Genomic DNA, 22,045 nt, shown 5'->3' with positions numbered 1-22,045 from the left:
TTCTCCTAAAAGTCTTGGCAATCATCAAGATGTTTTCTGGCAAAACTGAGACAAGCCTTTATGTTCTTTTTGCTCAGCAGTGGTTTTCGTCTTGGAACTCTGCCATGCAAGCCATTTTTGCCCAGTCTCTTTCTTATGGTGGAGTCATGAACACTGATCTTAACTGAGGCAAGTGAGGCCTGCAGTTCTTTGGATGTTGTTGTGGGGTCTTTTGTTACCTCTTGGATGAGTCGTTGCTGCGCTCTTGGGGTAATTTTGGTTGGCCACTCCTGAGAAGGTTTACCACTGTTCCATGTTTTTGCCATTTGTGGATAATGACTCTCACTGTGGTTTGCTTTAGAAATGGCTTAATAAGCTTTTCCAGACTAATAGATCTTTGTTTCTCATTCGTTCCTGAATTTCTTTGGATCACAGCATGATGTTTAGATTTTGATTATCTTTTGGTCTACTTCACTTTGTCAAGCAGGTCCTATTTACGTGATTTCTTGATTGAGAACAGGTGTGGCAGTAATCAGGACTGCGTATGGCTAGAGAAATTGAACTCAGTTTCCCAAAGATGTGATAAACCACAGTTAATTTATGTTTTAAGGGGGGGGGGGCAATCACTTTTTCACACAGGGCCCTGTAGGTTTGGATTTCTTTTTCCCTTAATAATAAAGACCTTCATTTAAAAACTGCATTTTGTGTTTACTTGTCTTTGTCTAATATTTAAATGTGTTTTGTGATCTGAAACATTTAAGTGTGACAAACATACAAATGAATAAGAAATCAGGAAGGGGGCAAACACTTTTTCACCCCACTGTATTCAATGGGGTTTTCCTGTACTTTATATGTAAGGCAGATCCACTATACAGCTGAGGTAGCTTTATAGTTCTGCTCCGCTACTGATCACATCAGGATATTGCTGGCACCAGCACGAACAGCTCATCAGCTTAGGTGCTGGGTGTTGCACTTCCCCGATCTGATATTGATGACCTATCCTAAGAATAGGTCTTTAATATGAAATACCAAGCAAACCCTTAAAATTTGTGCATCTATGAATGCGTTTGTATATTTCTTCTCCCCATTTCTACATGTCACAATTATATGTGTAAATTTGTATGGGTATATTTTTTTTACCCTTACATTTTGGGTATATTTATATTCCTGACGTTTTATTGACTGGCATTGCAACATAGGGTTTGCGCTATGCTATTTAGGTAGGATGTGGAGTGTAAAGTAAACTGACATTGAGGTCTCTGATGTTTAACCCCCGGCCGCCTTCTGAGGCAAAACAAATTGTGACCACAGCAGATTTCCCGGAGCTGTTGGAGAGTAGCAAAGTCCTTCTAACCATAGTGGAATACACATATAAAAACTGCTATTTAAAAGGTGAGTCCTAATATTAATGCGCTGGATAACTATAGAGACTCTAGAGGTTCTTCACATTAAACAACCAATACACTAAAGCTATTTTTTCTATATTAATTCTATTGAGAGACCTTTGAATCTGCTGACACCCGTCACTGCACGGTCTTAGTGGTCAGCTTTGCTGACATTTCATATAATGTGTGTATGGTTTTTTACATATATTGGATTAAAGTTATAACTCCCCTGTAATAGGGATTGACATAAATGAGGGTCTGTTAGGTTACACTGGTGTTCTCATATTTATGACAGCAAGCATTGCTGGAACCCTGAAACCAAAAAGCATTAATGTGCACAGAGCCCTATTCACATCCATGTTATGTTATCAGGTTATTCCTACAGTTAAATAACTTACTGATTTCATATTATAAGGGATAGTTCTATAATAATAATTGTATTTAGAATGAGATAGCTGATTCTCGGTGTATGTATGTTTAGGACCCCAGGATTTCCACAACTAAATCATGAGTAGGACTCCTTACCAGGTCTGTGCTATGTTACTTGCTGTGGGGGGGATGACATGTACCCTCGTGTCCACGGTGTCCCTTAAATGGAGAACCTCCAGTAGCAGCGGTACTATCATTACCTCAACGTCCATATTTGAAGGGCTCTGGATGCATTGTGTAGGCACCTCTACGGGCTCCGTACAATGCAAGAAGTTCTCATCTCTCTTCAGTTTACCACGTAAGTACTATTAGCTGGCAAGTTTATTATAGCTGTAATATCTGAGCCATGTAAGTCCCATATTCTAGAATGTACAACAGAAACATCGAACTGTTGTATCTCTATAAAGTGAGTGGTGATGATGATTCGCCTAATTACTGAGTTATGGCAGCTTTTATTCAAAGTACCTTGTATACAGTATATTGCCCTTTGCTGGCCCAATATCTGCTTGCTAAATTCTTTCTGTATCTCCTAATGACTTAAACTGACAGGGCTGCATGCAGGAGCAGACAACTCCACACTGAACTCTATGGGGACGGCAGCCATAATGAATCACGGACTCGAGGTTACAGGACCCTCTTCTCCTCATTGATAGATACATGTACAAATATAACACACACTTTCACTTCCTTGCTCTGCCGCTGCTTTCCCATACCTTTCTCTGCTTTCATTCTCTTTTTTTCTACCACCCAGCACTTTCCCTCCCTTACTTTTCTCACTAACTTTCTTTCTTTCCCCTTTTCTTCTCTCTTTAATTGTCTCCCTTAACTACCCCTACCCCTTTTATTCCCTGTATTTCACTTATCATTCCCCTTTCTCTCATTAACCCTCTCTCGCTCTCTCTTTCTTCTCCTTTTCTTTCTCCCTTTCTTTTTATACCTCACTTTTTTACCTTTCACTGAGTCCCTCTCCCTCTTGTTCTGTACTTTCATCATCACTCTTTACTTCCCTTCTCTCTACCCTTTCTACTCCCCATCTACTGTCTTACTGTCTGTCCCTACCTCTCTCCTTCCTCAATTCCATTGTCGTTTCTCCTGTACACATATTTATTTATCTCATTCTTTCCTTGGCCTCTCCATACTTGTGTTATGACTGCTAATGCACATTCACACGGGTAGAGTACAAACCAGGGAGACAAATACCTGAACCTGACAGGTCCTTGTTCAGACAAGGAATAGCCCTCCTCTGACCCTGGTCTGTCCCTGCCTGACCGCTGAGGTTGGTATCCTAAGATAACACAATGGCGCCCCCACTCGATGGCGGCTTACCCTGAATGTCCTAGTATCGCTAGACTAGCAATTCCCTAAGGAATAAAGGAATCACACACGAAACAGCTGCAACCAACATAAACTACAGCAAAGTGAATGGATCCAACAAAGACTATCACCAGCAGGGGAAGGTGTATAAAGCTGTACACTGAAGGTGATAGGGCAGACAAACAGAGTAAATGAAAAACACCTGTTACCCAAAACCGACAGAAACAAAAATAACAGAACTAAAACACCCAAAGAAAAGGTGTATCTGCTGTGGCTCAGAGGAAAGAGACACTGACCACGGAATCAAGGGTTTGAATCCAGACGCATGGCAACTTGTTACTCTTGGTCTTTTCTTCCCTCTAAAACTCCTTTTGTCTTCCTTCTCAACTTCCTTTTTATTCGCTCTCTTTGCCTCTCTTTTCAACCCTCTGCTATAGAAGTAGAGCAGACCTCTGATCTACAGAGCTCCAGCACCTAGCTTCAATTTGTTACAAAAAAGACCACCTCTTTGAGATGACCCCCTTTTCATCCAGACTACAGTTCCTCTGACAGATTTTCAGTTCCATCACATACTATGCTTACTGGCCATTTTCTCAAGGAGGATAACCAGTCGAGATGACTCATTTTCAATGTTTCCTTAGGTAGTCAAGAGAAATGAAGAAAAGTAATAGCTATAAATACAAGTATAAGCCTTTTCTACTCTCTAATTACTTTTCAACCACCTATATAAAAGTGCAAAGCCCCTTTAAATGATCATTCCAGAAAGGAAAACTTATAAAAACAAGTTGCTAAAACTGTGAAAGTTTTGCCTCTCACTGTGGAATCATTAATGTTCTGTTTAGAATTTCGCACCTAATAAAGGTGAAATATTTATCAGCAGATGTTTTATTAACGGGACTAAAATATTTATCAAAAGCTATGAATAAATTTCACACATCTTAAAGATGCCGGAGTCAAACGCAGGCAGAAGAAGTTCATTTAATGTTACAGATATATTGTAACTTCCTACTACTTCTATCTCAGAGGGATTGGAATATGTGGAAATATCCACAAATAGCGAGTTTACGTTACACAATTTCTCCTCTGATGAATAGAAATGGCTTTTAAACAGTGAACGGAGCATGAGAGGGAGCATATAAACTATAAGAGGGAAGAGAGTAGACCCGGCACAGTGTAAAGAAGACATACGTTGTATATGATAAATGGCATTAAAATAAAAGCTAAAAAATGATGAATAGGAAAAAAAAATAATCTCATACATTACTGTGCCAGTTTATCAGATTCAGCTGGTGTATATAGCTCCTATGCAAACCTATGTGACTCCATGACTATACACTAGAAATAAACCCTATTGTCTACTCCTACAGAAATGTATTCATGTATTATGAATTGCTTCTATATATATCCACAGCGCTTTACATACATTATCACTGCTGTGGGGCTCACAATCTGCGGTCTTTGAAGTGTGGGAGGAAACTGGGGAACCTAGAAACCCACAAAAACATGTGGAGAACATACAAACTCCTTGCAAATGTTGTCCTTGGTGGGATTTAAACCCAGGACCCCAGCGCTGCAAAGCAACAGTGCTAACCACTGAGCCACTGTGCTGGCCAATAAATTTGATACTACCTTACACCTGCCTTTTCTACTCTCTGTAGGTTGGCAAAAACCGGGGGTCAGAGAGAAGAGAATGGCATATGACTGCAGGACCTGACTACACAGAGGTTGTTTGTAGTCTGTTGTCATGGAGACACATAGGTCTGTATGGGATCTGTATATACAAAATTAGACATTTCTGTCTTGCAATTATCATTTGAGGACGTTTACATATTTAAACATACCACTATTATATTTTATATAAAATAACCGTCTACATAACAAACAATAGCCTAACTTGTTTAAATGAGAGTGAGCATTGTTATGTTCCATATGCTATGTGTAAGTAGGCCTGTCTGGTCTCAGAGACTGTGATGTTTTTTTCTTTTATGTCTACAGGTTTATTCTTATACTGAAATTTGTAGCTCTGCATTAGAAAAGAAGTGCTCCCACCACTAGAAAGATATATTATAAAATTAATCACCATAAAATGTTGGCTCTAAAAGAGTTTTAAAATGTGGAAATTAACTTTATGATGTGTTCACATTTGCAGATGTGAGCAGAACATTAGCAATGCTTTTTTTCTTAGTTGTAATGGTCATTTTTGCAATTGCCAACATTCCAGCAGGGGATATCATATAGATAGCTGAATTGCTTGAATAAATAGCATGAAAGTAAAAACAAATCTTAAATCAGCATGCCAGCATTTTTATAGGCCTATATCGTGTTGCATAGGCTATTACAAAAAAAAAATTATAGAGGGGGTTGGGTATGGGTAAGTTATCGCTTTTGCCTACCTTTTTTTATTTGATGGACCATTTCTGGGTTCTTTGACATCTTGATTCTGTATAACCCTCTGATTTGGTTCTCCTAACCAAGACTACATTTCCCATGATGCCTCTGGCTTTGCAGAGGGGGCAGTCTCATCACATTGTTTTTCCTGCTATCTAATGTCATCAAATTAATAGAACAGTAACACAAAGCTGCTGTCTCCTGGTATATACGGCAAAGTTTTAGTGCATCATATGTGATGCAGCTTAATATTTTTCTCACCTGCCTTCTGCTTGTGATAAGTTTTTCCCTGTCAGTGTTTGGTAGCTGTATCCTTTAGGAATACTCATGAGATTCTGAGATTCTGCACATAGTTCTTAAATATATGAACAGCTAGTATGAGTCAGGGAAAGTTTTATAACTGCAGCTAATCACTGTTTCGACAAACCACTTTATCAATATATCATTATATAATGCAAAATTATATATCTATCTGCATGGAACATGCAAGTAGATGGAGCTGGTTGGGGAGGTAAGATATCAAAATGCTTCCACGAAGAATCTGATAGGTAACTTCACAGGAAGTCTGAAAGCGACCCCCTGTCTACACAGGAGAGCATGTGCTGGCCCGATGATCACAATACAATCACATGATATTGCCGCCCATAATGAAAGGGTTCGAAATTTATATATGCAGCTAAGTTGAAGAAGAGTGAATTATCCAAAGTGGGCATTCCTTATAAATAGACGTTTTCAATATTTTAGTTTTTCAGTACACCTTTCCAGTAATATCTGGCCCCTAAAGCTTAGAGTCTGTTCATTCAGCACTAAAGGTGAAACAAATGAATATTACATTTACATTTTATATATAGAATTAATAGATATGCGCACTTTTGCTTACAATTTATTCATCGTTTCATATTATGAGAAAAATTCCTTCCTGACTATCAGACTAGTCCCATCACAGAATCTAGTGCACATAACCTTTAATATTATATTTTTCAAGAAAAGCATCCAGGCCCTGCTTGTATTTTTGTAGTGAATCACTCATTACAACATCATGCGGCAGAGAGCTCCATAGTCTCACTGCTCTTACAGTAAAGAATCACCTTGTGTGGCTATGATGAAACCTTCTTTCCTCTAGACGTAGAGGATGCCCCTTGTCATCATTGGAGGCCTAGGTGTATACAGATCATTGCTCCAATGCATTTAAAATATAAAGTAACTTACTAATACTTTTAACTAAACTTTTCTGTGTCTACAGCTCTTATGAAGACCTTTGCGTCTTTATGATAACATATTACAAACAAACCTTGTGTAATCTGTTCCTGTTGGCAAAAGTAGAGAGAACTTTTAGATTTATGATGTCCATGCTGAGCACATATTTTTTTTCCTAGCAATTAACTTAAAATCATTAAATATCAAGATCAAATCCCCTAATTATCATATAGCTGTACATTTCCTCCAAAGATGCAAAATGAAAAAGTTGCATTATTAGTAATGACCACTAGATGGTGATAAATGGAAACATTCGATTTAAATTGGTAAAGGTACTATACATTATTACAGACAAATGCATACTATACATTCACGATAAGGGTGTATTTAATTTAACTTTCTTATATAGTATCATTAATTTCCACAGCACTTTTCCATCACTTTCCCCACAATCTAAATTGTTTATCAGTATGTCTTTGGAGGGTGAGAGGAAACCAAAGAACCCGGAGGAGACAATGGGAGAACCTACAAATCCTTGCAGATGTTTTTCTTGGTGGGATTTGAACTGTCAACACAAGTGCTGCAAAGCAACAGTGCTAACCACTGAGCCTCAGTGCTGCCAAATATACTCACTCTATCCAATCATCCATCATCTACCTTATCTACTAAAAATACGTTATTGTATGCCCTTTTACAGTACTTTACTTTATTAACTATCCTGTTATTTAAAAAAACAAAAAAAACAACACATACAGCAAATGATAATTAGTTGTTGTGTTAGGTATCCCATTGTTTTCTATCTTACATATACACAAAACAGCCATAGCATATAATGCAGTAGATTGTTGCCAAAAGATGCCCACTGTGTGCACAATTTTTAGGCAATTTGTATTTTTGATGATTATTTAATTTACTCACTTACATAACGCCATTAATTCCACAGCGCTTTACAGACATCATTATCACTGTCCTATTACATAGTAACATAGTTTTTTAAGGTTGAAGGAAGACTAAGTCCATCTAGTTCAACCCATAGCCTAACATGTTGATCCAGAGGAAGGCAAAAAAACCATGTGGCAAACACGAAGCCCCACATTGGGGGAAAAATTCCATCCTGACTCCATACGGCAATCAGACTAGTTCTCTGGATCAACGCCCTATCAAGGAATCTAGTATATATAACCTGTAATATTATACTTTTCAAGAAAGGCATCCATGCCCTTCTTACATTTTAGTAGTGAACCACTCATTACAACATCATGCGGCAGAGAGTTCCATAGTCTCACTGCTCTTACAGTAAAGAATCCCCGTCTGTGATTATGATTAAACCTTCTTTCCTCCAGACGTAGAAGATGCCCCCTTGTCCCCGTCTCAGGCCTCACAGTAAAAAGATCAGTAGAAAGGTCTTTGTACTGGGGCTCACAATCTAAATTCCCTATCAGTAGGGATGGAAACCGGAGAACCAGAGAAAACCCACATAGACTCCTTACAGGTGTTGTCTTTAGTGGGATTTTAATCGTGGACTGTAAGGCTATAGTGCTAACCACTAAACCATTACGTTTGCCCAATCCACAGGATAGGTGATAACTTATTGATCAGTGGGGGTTAGAGTACTGGGACCTGAAATGATCAGCAGGGACACGTTTATCCCTTTTATGCCTGTTAGAATGAAACAGAACGTAGGACCCCAACACTGCAAGGCAACAGTGTTAACGACTGAGCCACTCTAATTTATTTTATTATTCAACAACTACAGTGCTGTCGGTCAATCCATAGGGTTAATAAACCTGAAATTGGAATATTTAAGAAAGTAACAGTGAGGTTTTTGTCTTTCTTAGGAGAATATCAATGTGCAGAATTATTATACAACTAAATGAAAAACTAAAATGTTCCGTTCCCAATTGTTTCCTTTCATCTGTGATAGTGAGAATAATAACCAAACAACTCAAAATGTACAAAAATACTGACATTGAAAAAAAATATCAATGACCAATATAGCAGCCCTTTTTATTAATAATAGCCATAAGTTCCATCCATGGAGTCTGCCAATTTCATAATCTGTTGACAATCAGTTTTTTGGGCAGCACCAACCACAGCCTCTCAGATACTGATCAGAGAGGTGACTGTTCTCCTTCACCGTAAATCTTCCATTTAAGAAGGGCCCAGAAGTTCTCTATAGGGTTAAGTCAGGTGAGGAAGGGGCCACATCATTATTCTTTCATCTTTAATGCCTTTGCTAGCAGCTGAGCAGTGGAGACTACGATGCAGTGATGGAGCATTGTCCTGTATAAATATCCTGGTTTTCTTGAAAGATGCAGACTTTTTCCTGTATCACTGCTTGAACAAAGTGTCTTCTAAATACTGGCTGTAGGTTTGGGAGTTGATTTTATGTCCATCTTTAACCTGAAAAGTTCCAATTAGCTCATCTTTAATAATACCAACCCATAACTGTACCCTACCTACACCTCGCTGGTGTCTCTGCCGAAGTGGAGGTGTGTGCCCATGACTGATCCAACCACGGGTCCATCCATCAGGTCCGTCAAGTCATTCTCATCTCATCAGTGCTTTGAAAAATGTCTTCAGATATTTCTTGGCCCAGTCTTGCTGTTTTGTAGACCATGTGCTTGGGGTGGGCTTCCCAGGATACAGCAAAACTGTGGACAAGGAAAGCAGCTAACACCAAACTTACCAAATTAACTTTTACTGTTGAACCGACAAAATAAAACAAGTTAAATCACACAAACCCATTCAGGACTGACCAGGACCACTGTGCTGTGTCACTCAGTAGGCTCGGAAATGTTGACTACAGTACTATAATTTACCTAGTAGTGCACCCACCTGTTACGGTTACCGAGCGTTTACCTGGAACTTTGGAACAACTAAATGAATGTCAAGGGCGGCCTACTGGTGATGCAGCACAGCAGTTCACAAACTTAACAAAATAACTCTAAACTCACTAGGTAGAACCCAGTTAATAAATTATACAAAGTCGTGTTTCCCTTAAGTACGGCGCGATGGACCGCTTCCCGAACATACATGTAAATGTGGCACCCCAGGGGTCTGGTTTCCCACAGTAATGTAATGTTATGTCTGAGAGCAGGTGGGAGGTCCTTTGGTCAGGGATCCTGTGCATGCCACACCTCCTGCCCAGTCTTGGGAGGGGAAGAACTTCCCCTATATAAACCCGGGGCTGAGGCAGGGTTAGGAGTCAAGGAGAGTAGAGACGAGAAACAGTCATAGGAAGAAACAGCAGAAGCTCAGTGGGAGCAATACTACTACGAGTCAGGGGCTGGCAGCTGCAGAGCTCGCCCTGACTGAGAAGCTTTCTTACCGGACCCGGCGTCCGAGGCTGTGGGGACTAACTCTTACCCAGCAGCAGAAGCCGACCGGCAGGGGATTTCAGGTCCTCAGGCCCAGAAACCCGAAGGCAAGGTCACACGCGTGGGACCAGCACCGCCATCGTGGAGCGGAAGCCATTAGAAGGCCCCGAGTCACCGGCCATACGGGTGAGCACCACACGGCACACTCAGGGACGTGGGCTACTTATATCCGCTTCTAGCAAGGTAGCCAGAAGAGTACAGTCAGTTTGGGAGGCCTACAACTCCGCCTGGCCAGGGGAGATCCCATCTGCTCAAGGACTGACCAGGCCCCGTTCGCTAGCAAGTACTCCGGGAGGGTCTATCGTTGTTACCAGTAAAGACCCTGAATTACACCGCACCGTCTCTGAGTGGTTCCTGCTACCCCCATCTTCCACGTCGGCTGCCCTGAGGCCATACCCCTCCCGTTGGGGGTTATACTATCACGCTGCACAATTCTACACCGGCCTCAGCGGTCTGCCCTGCAGCGGCAGCTCCATAGCTGCAAATCAACGGGTGGCGTAGTCGACACTCAAATAACACCTATCAAGACTGCCACACACGGAGTTTGACTCCCTGGGCACGGACCGGGTCCCCGCCACTCGGAGACTACAACCCTCATCTGATCCGGTTCCGGGTAAGCCCCCGTGCGCGTGACGCTGCGCGACACAGCAGGCCCAGGGGCGCGTCAACTTTGGCGTAGTCGACAGGATTTCGTGCCCGCAACCACCGGGTACTGCGTGCCTGAAAAAGAGACTTTTAAAACTTACCATCCGTGAAGTTTTCCCGCCATCGGTGAAGATTCCCGCCATCCGGCGCCATTTTCAGCCTTCTTCCCGCCATCTGTGAAGATTCCCGCCATCCGGCGCCATCTTCAGCCTTCTTCCCGCCATCCGTGGAGTTTTCCCGCCGTTGGACGCCATCTTGAGGACGCCGCGCGGGAAGAAGAGGGGCGTGGACTCCGAAAGCGCGCGAGAACTGAAGCCCCGCCTCACGTCCGGACGTTGCGTAAGGTCCTGGAAGGAGCCCAGCAGACGCCGACGTCACCGGAGCGCGACGGAAGGTCCTCAACCCTGGCGATCTACTGCGGAGCCGCGGCCTACGGAACAGGATCATCGCAAGGTAGGCCACGGTCCACTAGGGGGGAGGAAGATGTCGGATGCGGAGGAGAGCTTCATTGCCTCAACCCCCACCAGCGCCACCGCTGCTGCAGTTATGCCCTTCACCATGCCCTATATCCCGGGAGCAGCTTGGCTATCCCAGTACTCAGGGGAGTCACATACCCTGCATGACTTTAGAGAAAAGCTGGATAGCCTCTTCCAGGTGTACCCCCTCACAGAAGAGCAAAAAGTGAGCATCCTGGTGGCCCAACTAACCGGGGCAGCCAAAAGGGAAGTAAAATCCTGGCCACCTGGGAGGAAGACTGTCGCAGGGATACTAACCCGGCTGAAGGATACCTTTGATACCCGCACCTCAGCCGAGATTAAGCTTAGATTCTACGGGTGCAAGCAGCGAGCGCATGAGAGTATAAGGGACTATGCACTAAACCTACAAGAGGCCCTGAGGGCCATTAAGCAGACCGACCCTGATGGAGTGGGAAACGAGGACAGGCTGTTGACCGAACAATTTATAGAGGGACTATATTGCAATGTCCACCGAACCCAGTTGCGGGCGATGGCCTTACAGGATCCCCATCTGGGCTTTGCACAGTTCAAGGACAGAGCCATCCGGGTGCTCCGAGAACCGGCACCGGGTGGCGTTGTGACCCACAGGCGCCCAGCTATCACTTACCACCAGGAGGCGGCGCCCTTGTCGGCAGGGCCTGTGGGAGCTGATGCGCAGGCTTTGGACAATGACCCGGCTCCAGACCTACACCATCAGGTCCAAGAGCTAGCTAAGAGCGTTGCTGCGCTAACCCGAACTGTGCAGTCTTTACAGGTTTCCACCCCAGGGAAGATCCAGCTGGCATCCGGACCGGAGGACATCCCGTGGCGTCGACCAAGGAGGACCCCACCGGCCAGAGGAAGACCCAGTGACCGATACAGCAAAGACGGACGACCCATCTGCCGCCGCTGCAATCAACCCGGACATATGGCAAGGTACTGTTCTTTAAACGGGCACAACCTGGGGTAGAGGGCCAACCCCCAGGAAAAAGATCACCAGGCCCATCGAACTGGCGCGACAGATATGTGGGAGGACGTCCAGTCTTGCCTGTGGTACTGGATGGCATTCCCATGAGTGCCCTACTGGACACCGGGTCACAGGTCACCACCATCCCGTACGTGCTCTTTAAGCAGTACTGGAATGACTCGGATATTACCCGCTACCCTGACGACGACTTGAGTATCATCGCCAGCAATGGCCAGCCCGTGCCACAGATCGGATTTAAAGAGGTGACCATCAAAATCGGTAGAGTCGAACTGGCAGCACAGGGACTGATCATTGTAGATATTGACAAACATGAGAGTCACCCAAAAATAACTCTAGGAACTAATGTAATTGAAAATTGTCTTGCAGAGGTGATTTTCCTTTTACAGCAGGTTGCCAAGAACGCCAGCTCCGGCGAGCAGCGGGTGCTCCAGAAAGAGATCCGGGCACTGATGCGACGGCAACAGGTGGAACTCTCCGGCGGTGAGATTGGTAGCGTAAGAATGTGTGACCCTTTTCCTATTGCCATGCCCCCAAAAAGTGAAATGATGATTTGGTGCCGGGCAGCTATTGGTCTGAGAGGTAGAGATTACCAGGCAATGGTAGAACCAGTTTACTCAGACAGTAGGCCCACCATCTTGACAGCACGGTGGGTGGTTAATGTACGCCATGGGAGGGTGCCCGTTCGCATAATCAATATCGGGAAGAGGGAAGTGTACCTGCCCCGGTATGCCACGCTAGCCAAATTATATACCATTAACCAAAATGCTATACAATCTGTGGAACCCTTGCCTCCATCTCACCCGGAGGAAGGTAACGGCTCTAAGAAAACAATGGAGGACTGGTGTCAGCAACTACATTTGGGTACTGACTCCACTCCCTCACATCAGAAACAGGGAGTCTATCGGGTGGTTCAAGAGTACGAGAGAGTGTTTAGTAAACACCCGTTAGACTTCGGGCGAGTCAAGGGGGTAGAACACCACATCCCCACGGGAGACCATCCTCCCATAAAAGAGAGGTATCGACCCGTACCCCCTGCACACTACCAACACGCCAAGGGGATGCTTAGAGACATGAAGGAGGCTGGGGTGATCAGGGATAGCTGTAGCCCCTGGGCAGCTCCACTAGTCTTAGTCAGAAAAAAAGACAACACCATGAGGATGTGTGTAGATTACCGGAAAATCAACCGTATCACACACAAGGATGCGTACCCCTTACCAAGGATAGAGGAGTCATTGGCTGCTTTAAGATCTGCTAACTTCTTCTCTACCTTGGATCTCACTAGCGGGTACTGGCAGGTTCCTGTAGCAGAGGCGGACCGGGAGAAGACCGCATTCACCACCCCGATGGGACTTAGCGAGTTCACCTGCATGCCGTTCGGACTCTGCAACGCACCAGGAACCTTCCAACGACTAATGGAGTGTTGTCTGGGCCACAGAAACTTCGAGACGGTCCTGTTGTACCTGGACGATGTCATCGTATATTCCAAGACGTATGAGGACCACCTGAAACACCTGGCGGAAGCGTTCGAAGCTCTGGCGAGTTACGGCCTAAAGGTGAAACCCTCCAAGTGTCACCTCCTGAAACCAAAGGTGCAGTACCTGGGACACGTGGTGAGCGCTGACGGAGTGGCTCCCGACCCTGATAAGATCACCGCAATTAAGGAATGGCCAAGCCCCTCCAGCGTAAAAGAAGTGCGGCAGTTCCTCGGGTTGGTAGGCTACTACCGAAGGTTTATTCCCGGTTTCACCAAAAAGGCAGCACCTATGCAGGACCTCCTGATAGGCCAGTCCCGGAAGGCCAAGAACCAGAAGCCGCCCTTCAAATGGGAGGAGCTGGAAGAAGAGTCCTTCCGCCAGCTGAAGATGGCCCTCACGGGGGACGAAATCCTGGCGTACCCGGATTATAGCCAGCCCTTTATCCTCTACACCGACGCCAGTAACATCGGGCTAGGAGCCGTACTGTCCCAGATCCAGCAGGGGAAGGAACGAGTAATCGCCTACGCCAGCCGAAAGCTGCGACCCACCGAAAGGAACCCCGAGAATTACAGCTCATTTAAGCTAGAGTTCCTGGCCGTAGTATGGGCAGTCACCGAGCGCTTTAAGCATTACCTCGCTTCTTCCCGGTTCACCGTGTACACGGATAACAACCCGTTGACACACCTGGACACGGCAAGACTCGGTGCCCTGGAGCAGAGGTGGATGGCCCGTCTGTCCAACTACGAGTTCACAATCAAATACCGGGCCGGACGCTCCAATACCAACGCGGACGCCCTGTCCAGGATGCCCAACCTGCCGGACGAAGGAGAAGATCCGGAGGGACTGGAAGAAGTTGAACTCCCTGCGTTCCACCGTCATGGGACTATCCAGTATTCCCACCGGGTAAGGAGTAAGCAGGCTGCTACGTTGAACCCCTTACCTCACTACAACTGGGCGGAAACGCAAGACAGCGACCCTGCCGTCCGACTGGTGAAGGAGATGCTGACTCGCCCGGAGGCTTGCCTTGAACCAGACGCTCCGGAGGAAGCCAAACAACTATGGGCAGAGAGGAGTCGACTGTTCCTTTACAAGGGGAAGTTGTGCCGCAGAATGGTTAACTCCCGGACGCATGAACTACTCTGGCAAGTAGTGGTGCCACGAAGAGACGCAGCCATGGTGATGGAGGCATACCACGACGGAGCTGGACACTTCGGGTGGAAGAAGCTGGAGTTCCTGCTGCGCGAGCGATTCCACTGGGTAGGCATGAGGGGAACCATTGAGAAGTGGTGCAGAGACTGTGGCCCGTGCAACCTAAGAAGGAAGGACCGTGCCAGCCAGAAGACTCCCCTGCAGTCCATCGTCACCCGGCAGCCGTTGGAACTGGTAGCCTTGGATCATGTAAAACTGACCCCAAGCAGAAGTGGCTACGTCTACGCACTAACCATCGTGGATCACTACTCCCGGTTCTTGGTTGTCGTCCCCGTCAAGGACTTAACAGCTCGAACAGCAGCGAGAGCCTTCCAGCAGCATTTCTGCCGTCCACATGGGTACCCGGACCAAGTGTTGACAGACCAGGGACCTGCCTTTGAAGCGGAGGTCTTCCAAGAATTCTGCACTCTGTATGGCTGCCGGAAGATAAGGACGACACCCTATCATCCGCAAACTAATGGACTTTGTGAGAAAATGAACCAGGTGGTAATGGATCTTCTGAAAATGTTGCCCCTGGAAGAACGCAGTCTGTGGCCTGAGAAGCTGCCCGATCTGGTGGACCTATACAACCACATCCCGGTAGGTTCCACCAACTGTACCCTGGCTTACCTAATGAGGGCAAGACCTGGTAAGTTACCTGTTGACCTGGAAATGGGAGTCCTGACACCCGAGGACACTTCACCAGAAGCAGACTGGGACACAGAGAGGCAGCAGCAGTACCGGAGAGTACAGGAGAGCGTGGAGCGAAGTCTCTGTCAGGCTAGGGAAAGACAAGAGAAAACTTACAACCAGTATGCTCCCGCTGTTCCCCTGGTACCCGGAGAGCAGGTCTTGAAGAGGAAGAGACGGCTCCACAAGTTGGACGACCAGTGGGAGAAGGACCCGTACACCGTACTGCCCTCAAGCCACGAGAACCCGAAGGTTTGTACCATCAGTAAAGACGGAGGGGAAACTACAGCCATTGTATCCCGGGACCACCTGAAGAAGTGTCCCGAACAACTGAGGAACCCTGAAGAGGAACAAGAAGACCATCGACCCGTAGAGGAAAGGGAAGATATGGTTAGTACTGTGCTCGGGGACTTCCCTCGGTCTTGGACTCAAGTCAATGGTGCAGTTGTGGTACCCGTACTCACCTTCCTCCAACCAGCATCCCAAGCACCTACGGAGCAACAGGTAGAGCTGGAAGAACAGCCGGTCCAGGAGGCAGAAGACCCCACACCCGCAGACCAGGAGGATCAACCCTCTGCTTGCAGTGAGCCTGCCATATCCCTAGTGAGCCAAAGAGCCGGTAGACAGCTGCCCAGTTTACCCTTGACAGCTCCTACACCCTGTAGTTCAGGGCTAGACAGTCAGCTCCGTAGGTCCACTAGGGCCACTAGAGGCCAGTTACCCGCACGTTGGAGGATTTGAAGTGTATAAATTGTTTTATTTATGTTTACCTGTGTATTGTTGCTTGTGTATAATTTTGTGTTTCTAGTTATTTGTAGGAGTCCTTGGTGGATTTACCGGGAATCCTTTGTACATAGTTGGAGCGTAACCCAGGACGGACTAAAGACTGTTAAGGACTCGGGGCAGGACAAACCCCTACCTGGTTACGTCTCCCTGTTTTGGTGAAATGGACACCTTGCTTTTCTTCAAAGACTACACCGGGTTACGGACATGCCGTGACCACCTTTATGTGTTTCTTCTTATTGTACTATTATTGTTGTTATATCTTGTTATGTTTTTCTAAAATATGTTTAGTCCCGGAGTACTAAATTTCACTAGGGGGGAATGTGGCACCCCAGGGGTCTGGTTTCCCACAGTAATGTAATGTTATGTCTGAGAGCAGGTGGGAGGTCCTTTGGTCAGGGATCCTGTGCATGCCACACCTCCTGCCCAGTCTTGGGAGGGGAAGAACTTCCCCTATATAAACCCGGGGCTGAGGCAGGGTTAGGAGTCAAGGAGAGTAGAGACGAGAAACAGTCATAGGAAGAAACAGCAGAAGCTCAGTGGGAGCAATACTACTACGAGTCAGGGGCTGGCAGCTGCAGAGCTCGCCCTGACTGAGAAGCTTTCTTACCGGACCCGGCGTCCGAGGCTGTGGGGACTAACTCTTACCCAGCAGCAGAAGCCGACCGGCAGGGGATTTCAGGTCCTCAGGCCCAGAAACCCGAAGGCAAGGTCACACGCGTGGGACCAGCACCGCCATCGTGGAGCGGAAGCCATTAGAAGGCCCCGAGTCACCGGCCATACGGGTGAGCACCACACGGCACACTCAGGGACGTGGGCTACTTATATCCGCTTCTAGCAAGGTAGCCAGAAGAGTACAGTCAGTTTGGGAGGCCTACAACTCCGCCTGGCCAGGGGAGATCCCATCTGCTCAAGGACTGACCAGGCCCCGTTCGCTAGCAAGTACTCCGGGAGGGTCTATCGTTGTTACCAGTAAAGACCCTGAATTACACCGCACCGTCTCTGAGTGGTTCCTGCTACCCCCATCTTCCACGTCGGCTGCCCTGAGGCCATACCCCTCCCGTTGGGGGTTATACTATCACGCTGCACAATTCTACACCGGCCTCAGCGGTCTGCCCTGCAGCGGCAGCTCCATAGCTGCAAATCAACGGGTGGCGTAGTCGACACTCAAATAACACCTATCAAGACTGCCACACACGGAGTTTGACTCCCTGGGCACGGACCGGGTCCCCGCCACTCGGAGACTACAACCCTCATCTGATCCGGTTCCGGGTAAGCCCCCGTGCGCGTGACGCTGCGCGACACAGCAGGCCCAGGGGCGCGTCATATACTCCGGTAGATTCTGCCTTAATGCTGTGGTCTGTATAAGGCACTAGTGGTTAAGAAAGTAGAGTCTGCTGGGCACTGGTGCCTTCAAGTGCCCGTATCTGCCTATCTAGTTTGGCGCAAAACTAACTGTGTGTGCGTACACGCTCCCACAGTAATCCCTGCAGTTGGCCTCAGCTCAGGACTTGTGTCTGGTCGCTGTATCACTGCAGAAATGAGTCTGCCCGGACAATGGCTGCATGACCAGGGGATGGCAAGTCTCTGTTATGTGGTATCACGGCTAGCTTGCTTGGAGGGCCCTTTGGGTGCATCGCTGATATTGGATCCCGGGGATTTTGGCTCCGCTCCTTCCTGTGGACGTTGTCACTCCAAACTTCTCCCCTGGAATTGGAACGGGACAGTATCCTCTGCTACCTGGTGCCGTCTCCCTCTCCCTAAGACATACGGCTCCGAGGATCGTGCTGGATGGAGATGCAACACATCCTCCTTCTTCCAGCTCTCCCCTTCTTCTCTCTCAAGATGGCCACCAAACAACTACCTTCCTGTGATGTAATTCCTCCTAATTACTTGCACCACCTCCCCAGTCTGTGGCTCCATTTGGTTCTGTCAAAATGCAGTTCAAACCAGCAGAACAGAGTTCTTTTAACATTACACAAGTCTCTGCTGACAGAGGAGCTGTTGCTATGTCTCCTCATGGAACTGGGTATCTGTATCTGTATATATGTCCTGAACACAAGTTTCAGCCAGAGTCTTAGAGGAGTTACAGGGGAAACAGTGGCCTTCTGTGGCTGGTGGTTAGTACTGCGGGCTACCAGTATTCCCAATGTCCATGTACATTACTATCGAAACAGAACAGCAGCTGAAAATTACATGCAAATGTAGCACCCTGAGGATTCGGCTGCTACAGGGGTATTACACCTCAAGCCAGAGGTGTGGTATTCCACTCCCGGGTAAGGATGGAGTGTGGAACTGAGCTCAGTAGGCTGCATGCACTACACACATCCCATTTCCGGGGGACAGACCAATGGTACTCCCACTAGAGAAATGTGCAGGTACGACAGTGTCTGTCCCTGGCTGGAGTGGGAGGGGGGTGGAACATCCCAGTAGTGTAGGGGCAGATAGGGGGAGCAGTCTGGGTAGTGCTAGGAGCTCATTGGGTGCTGGTCACCTGAACTCACACATAGAGGGAGTATATAAGGTGGGAACCATCTTAGATCAGGGTCAGTCAGTCAGTCTGTCAGTCTTTTGTAGAGTGAGTCAGAGGAAGAGAGCAGAGGAGAAGAGCAGCTCCAAGGCCCAGAGAGAGAGAGGAGAAAGAAGGACCCAGAGGGGGAGAAGAGAGAACTCCAAGAACCCAAGATTAGATCAGCGGGTGAAGAGTTGGCACAAGGGTACCGGATCCCAAGCTGGTGGAGGGCCCTAATCCTTAGCCAGAGACCGGAGGTCGTGGGCAGGATCTGCCACGACCACCCACTAAATCCACCCGGAAGGCAAACCAAGAATAGGGTCAGGGAACCCAGAGACAAGGGTTTACCAACAAGAGGCCCGAGGGAGCCGGACTTAGGTGGATCCCTGGTGGGGAAGGCCAGAGAGAAGGAACGTCAGAAAGGGAGCTCAGGATCACGCTCCAGAATTACTTGGGAGTTGGCCGAGTCCAGGACCTGGTGGACGCAGCACGGCTCGGGCGGTCACTCAAGGCCGGAGTGACCAGCATAACAGCAGTAAGTAAAGACCCTGAACTGCACAGCCCGACTCTGAGTCTCATTACCATCCTCACTGCACCTCCACAACCACCATCCTCTACACCTGACCCCCTGAGGCTATACCCCTCTCGTTGGGGGTTATACTACCAGAAGCTGCACACACACCATCAGCTTCAGCGGACCCTGCTGCAGCGGCGGCCGTATTGACCGCAAATCAACGGGTGGCGTAGTCGACACTAAAAGAACATCCAGCAACATCTGTAGGACTGCAACACACTGAGCTTGACACCCTGGGCACGGACCGGGTCACCGCCACTCGGAGACTACAACCCCCATCTGACCCGGCTCCGGGTAATCCCCCAAACAACACTGGCCCAGGGGGCGCGTCAACGTTGGCGTAGTCGGCAGGATTACGTGCCCGCAACAACCGGGTACTGCGTTCCTGAAGAAAAGTTCATCGTTACCTCAAAAAGAAGTCTCCCGCCGGTTCCGGAGGGTCCCCGCCAACGGACCCCATCACAGGTCGTTTCCCGCCGGTTGTCCGCCATTTGCAGCTTTTTCCCGCCATCCATGGAGTTTCCCGCCACTGGGAGACGATTCCCGCCATTTCCAAAGATTTCCCGCCTTGGAAGAGCGGACGCCATTATGGGCGTGCCAGAGGGTGGCAAAAGGCCACCTCCCATCGTGGGCCAGGTCGAAGAATGGCGCCAAAAGCGGAAACCGCGCCCACCAACAGAGACTGTGATGCTGGAAGTGTCCATCAGCATGAGAGAACTGCCCCTGGAACTGACAATCACAAAGTTGCCCCGGGACCACCCTCAATGTGGGCGGAGACAGAACAAGAGAGCAAAGATGGGTGTCGCCTGGAGCAGTCTGGAGAGAGCGCACCCGGAGACAAGAAGTCTGGAGAGGACTCCGGAGAAGTCGTACCCGGAGATGGAGGGAGAGACAGGCAGCACCGACCCAGTGGTCAGGAGCCTGCTGCAAGCAACAACGCCACTAGGCTTAGTGGAAATCCTGGCACAGCTCCCCCGAGACCGGGAGTGTGCACAGACCGCGCTGGAGGGCCTCGCACGGAGGATGGCCCAGGTGCAGCAAGACACGCTGACGGAGTGGAGCCGTGAGATGGCCCAGCAGACCGGAACCCGTCAGCGGAGCACGCCACCCGAGACGAGGAGACAGACCGCCTCTGAGGATGGTGCAGGAGGAGTGAAGGCCGGAGACGGCGCCGAGAAGGGAGCTGAACGGACGGAGGCAGGTAAAGGGGACGTCTCTACCCCGAGCCGGGAAACCGCGTGCCTGCCCCAGCTCCCCGTCGCAGAGCCCGAAGTTCCCCCTGCCGTGCCCGTCGCTGCATCGTCACCGCCGCCGACTAGGCCTCAACCGGAAACCGCGGCCGCGACCCCTGTGACGTCACACGCCTCGACCTCGAGCGTGGCCAAGCAGGAAATACCATCAGCCTGGTCGCAAGGCCTAGTACCCCCGGGCGCCGCAATTCCAACAGCGCCCCCTACCTCCGCGGAGCCACCGGCCTGGTCGCAGGGCCGAGTAACCCAGGGCGCCGCCGTTCTTACGGTGCCCTTTGTCTTTAGGGTGCCCCAAGCCTGGTCGCAAGGCCTGGTCAACTCGGGCGGCCGCAGCGGAGCGTGCAGAGTGCTGCCGGCAGCAGCTCGAAGTCTTCGAGAGGGAGCGGAGAGAGAGGCGGGTCCGGGAACAGCAAGCACAGATAAGGAGCGCGGAGCAGAAGAGCCGGACCAGGAGGAATCCCCGTGCAGCTCATGGTCCCCCTTCCACCGGGACTGTGATAAAATTCAACATGCAGCATGGGTGGGGCTTCATTAGAGACCATCATACCCCCGGCGACGTCTTTGTGACCCGCAGAGACGTAGAAAGCCATCTGCCGGAGGGACACAGAGGTCGTGACCTGTATGTAGGGGACGAGGTCACCTTCACCCGGCACAAGTGTGCCAAAGGACCCTACGCCCTCCATGTGCATCGCCTGACGGAGGAGGAGCTGCGGTGTGAGGAGGAGCAAGAGGGCCCGGACGGGTCTGAAACTGAAACCAACCAACAAGAAAGAGCAGGAGGACGCCGTCGTTGAAGTACGGTAGAGAGAGACTGTATAAAGTTGCCCGTCGGGGTACCAAGAACTGTTACTTATTTAAAATATGTTCCCCGTTGGGACAAAGTGTGAACTGATGCCCGTGTGTCCCTAGTTCCTAATACCTGGCCGAGGACTGAGAGCGGCCATATCCCCTTTGTATATAGTTGCGCTTCCTAAAGCGCCCCCTACTGGTTTTATGGGAAAACCATTTTTCTTCAAGAGACTGTCGCACTTTACCCGGTCACAAGTTGCACCGTGACCGGAGGAACCAGCGACAGGAATGTTTACAAGAATGTTATTTATGAAAACGTTTTATTGCTGATATATATATGATGTTTTATATGTTTATATGTTCATGTTTATGAAAAATAATTGTATGTTTTGGATGTTTTTATCTTTAAGAGCCCGAGGACGTGCTGTGATTTACCAGGGGGGAATGTAGCACCCTGAGGATTCGGCTGCTACAGGGGTATTACACCTCAAGCCAGAGGTGTGGTATTCCACTCCCGGGTAAGGATGGAGTGTGGAACTGAGCTCAGTAGGCTGCATGCACTACACACATCCCATTTCCGGGGGA

General features: G+C 48.2%; 1 protein-coding gene across 2 annotated transcripts in view; it reads left to right on the top strand.

Moving 5' to 3' along the window:
* The first annotated feature begins 1,226 nt into the window (after positions 1-1,226).
* Positions 1,227-22,045, top strand: part of LOC141259044 (claudin-10-like) — a 110,665-nt gene continuing 89,846 nt past the window's right edge. Inside the window, exons 1-2 of one of the 2 annotated variants that reach the window (XM_073674465.1) lie at positions 1,234-1,371; positions 1,846-2,091. In XM_073674465.1, coding sequence (XP_073530566.1) covers positions 1,872-2,091 — 220 coding nt within the window. In that variant the 5' untranslated portion in view covers positions 1,234-1,371; positions 1,846-1,871. Of the gene's footprint in view, positions 1,372-1,845; positions 2,092-22,045 lie in introns of both variants that reach the window. The other variant, XM_073674467.1, reaches the window with a different exon arrangement.

This window comes from Phyllobates terribilis, unplaced genomic scaffold (genome assembly GCF_046119375.1).
Source record: "Phyllobates terribilis strain yellow unplaced genomic scaffold, ASM4611937v1 Scaffold_3__8_contigs__length_932513732, whole genome shotgun sequence".
NCBI classification, from domain to species: Eukaryota; Metazoa; Chordata; class Amphibia; order Anura; family Dendrobatidae; genus Phyllobates; species Phyllobates terribilis.
The sequence above is the reverse complement of the archived record's forward strand: the minus strand, read 5'-3'. Positions and strand labels throughout refer to the sequence as shown.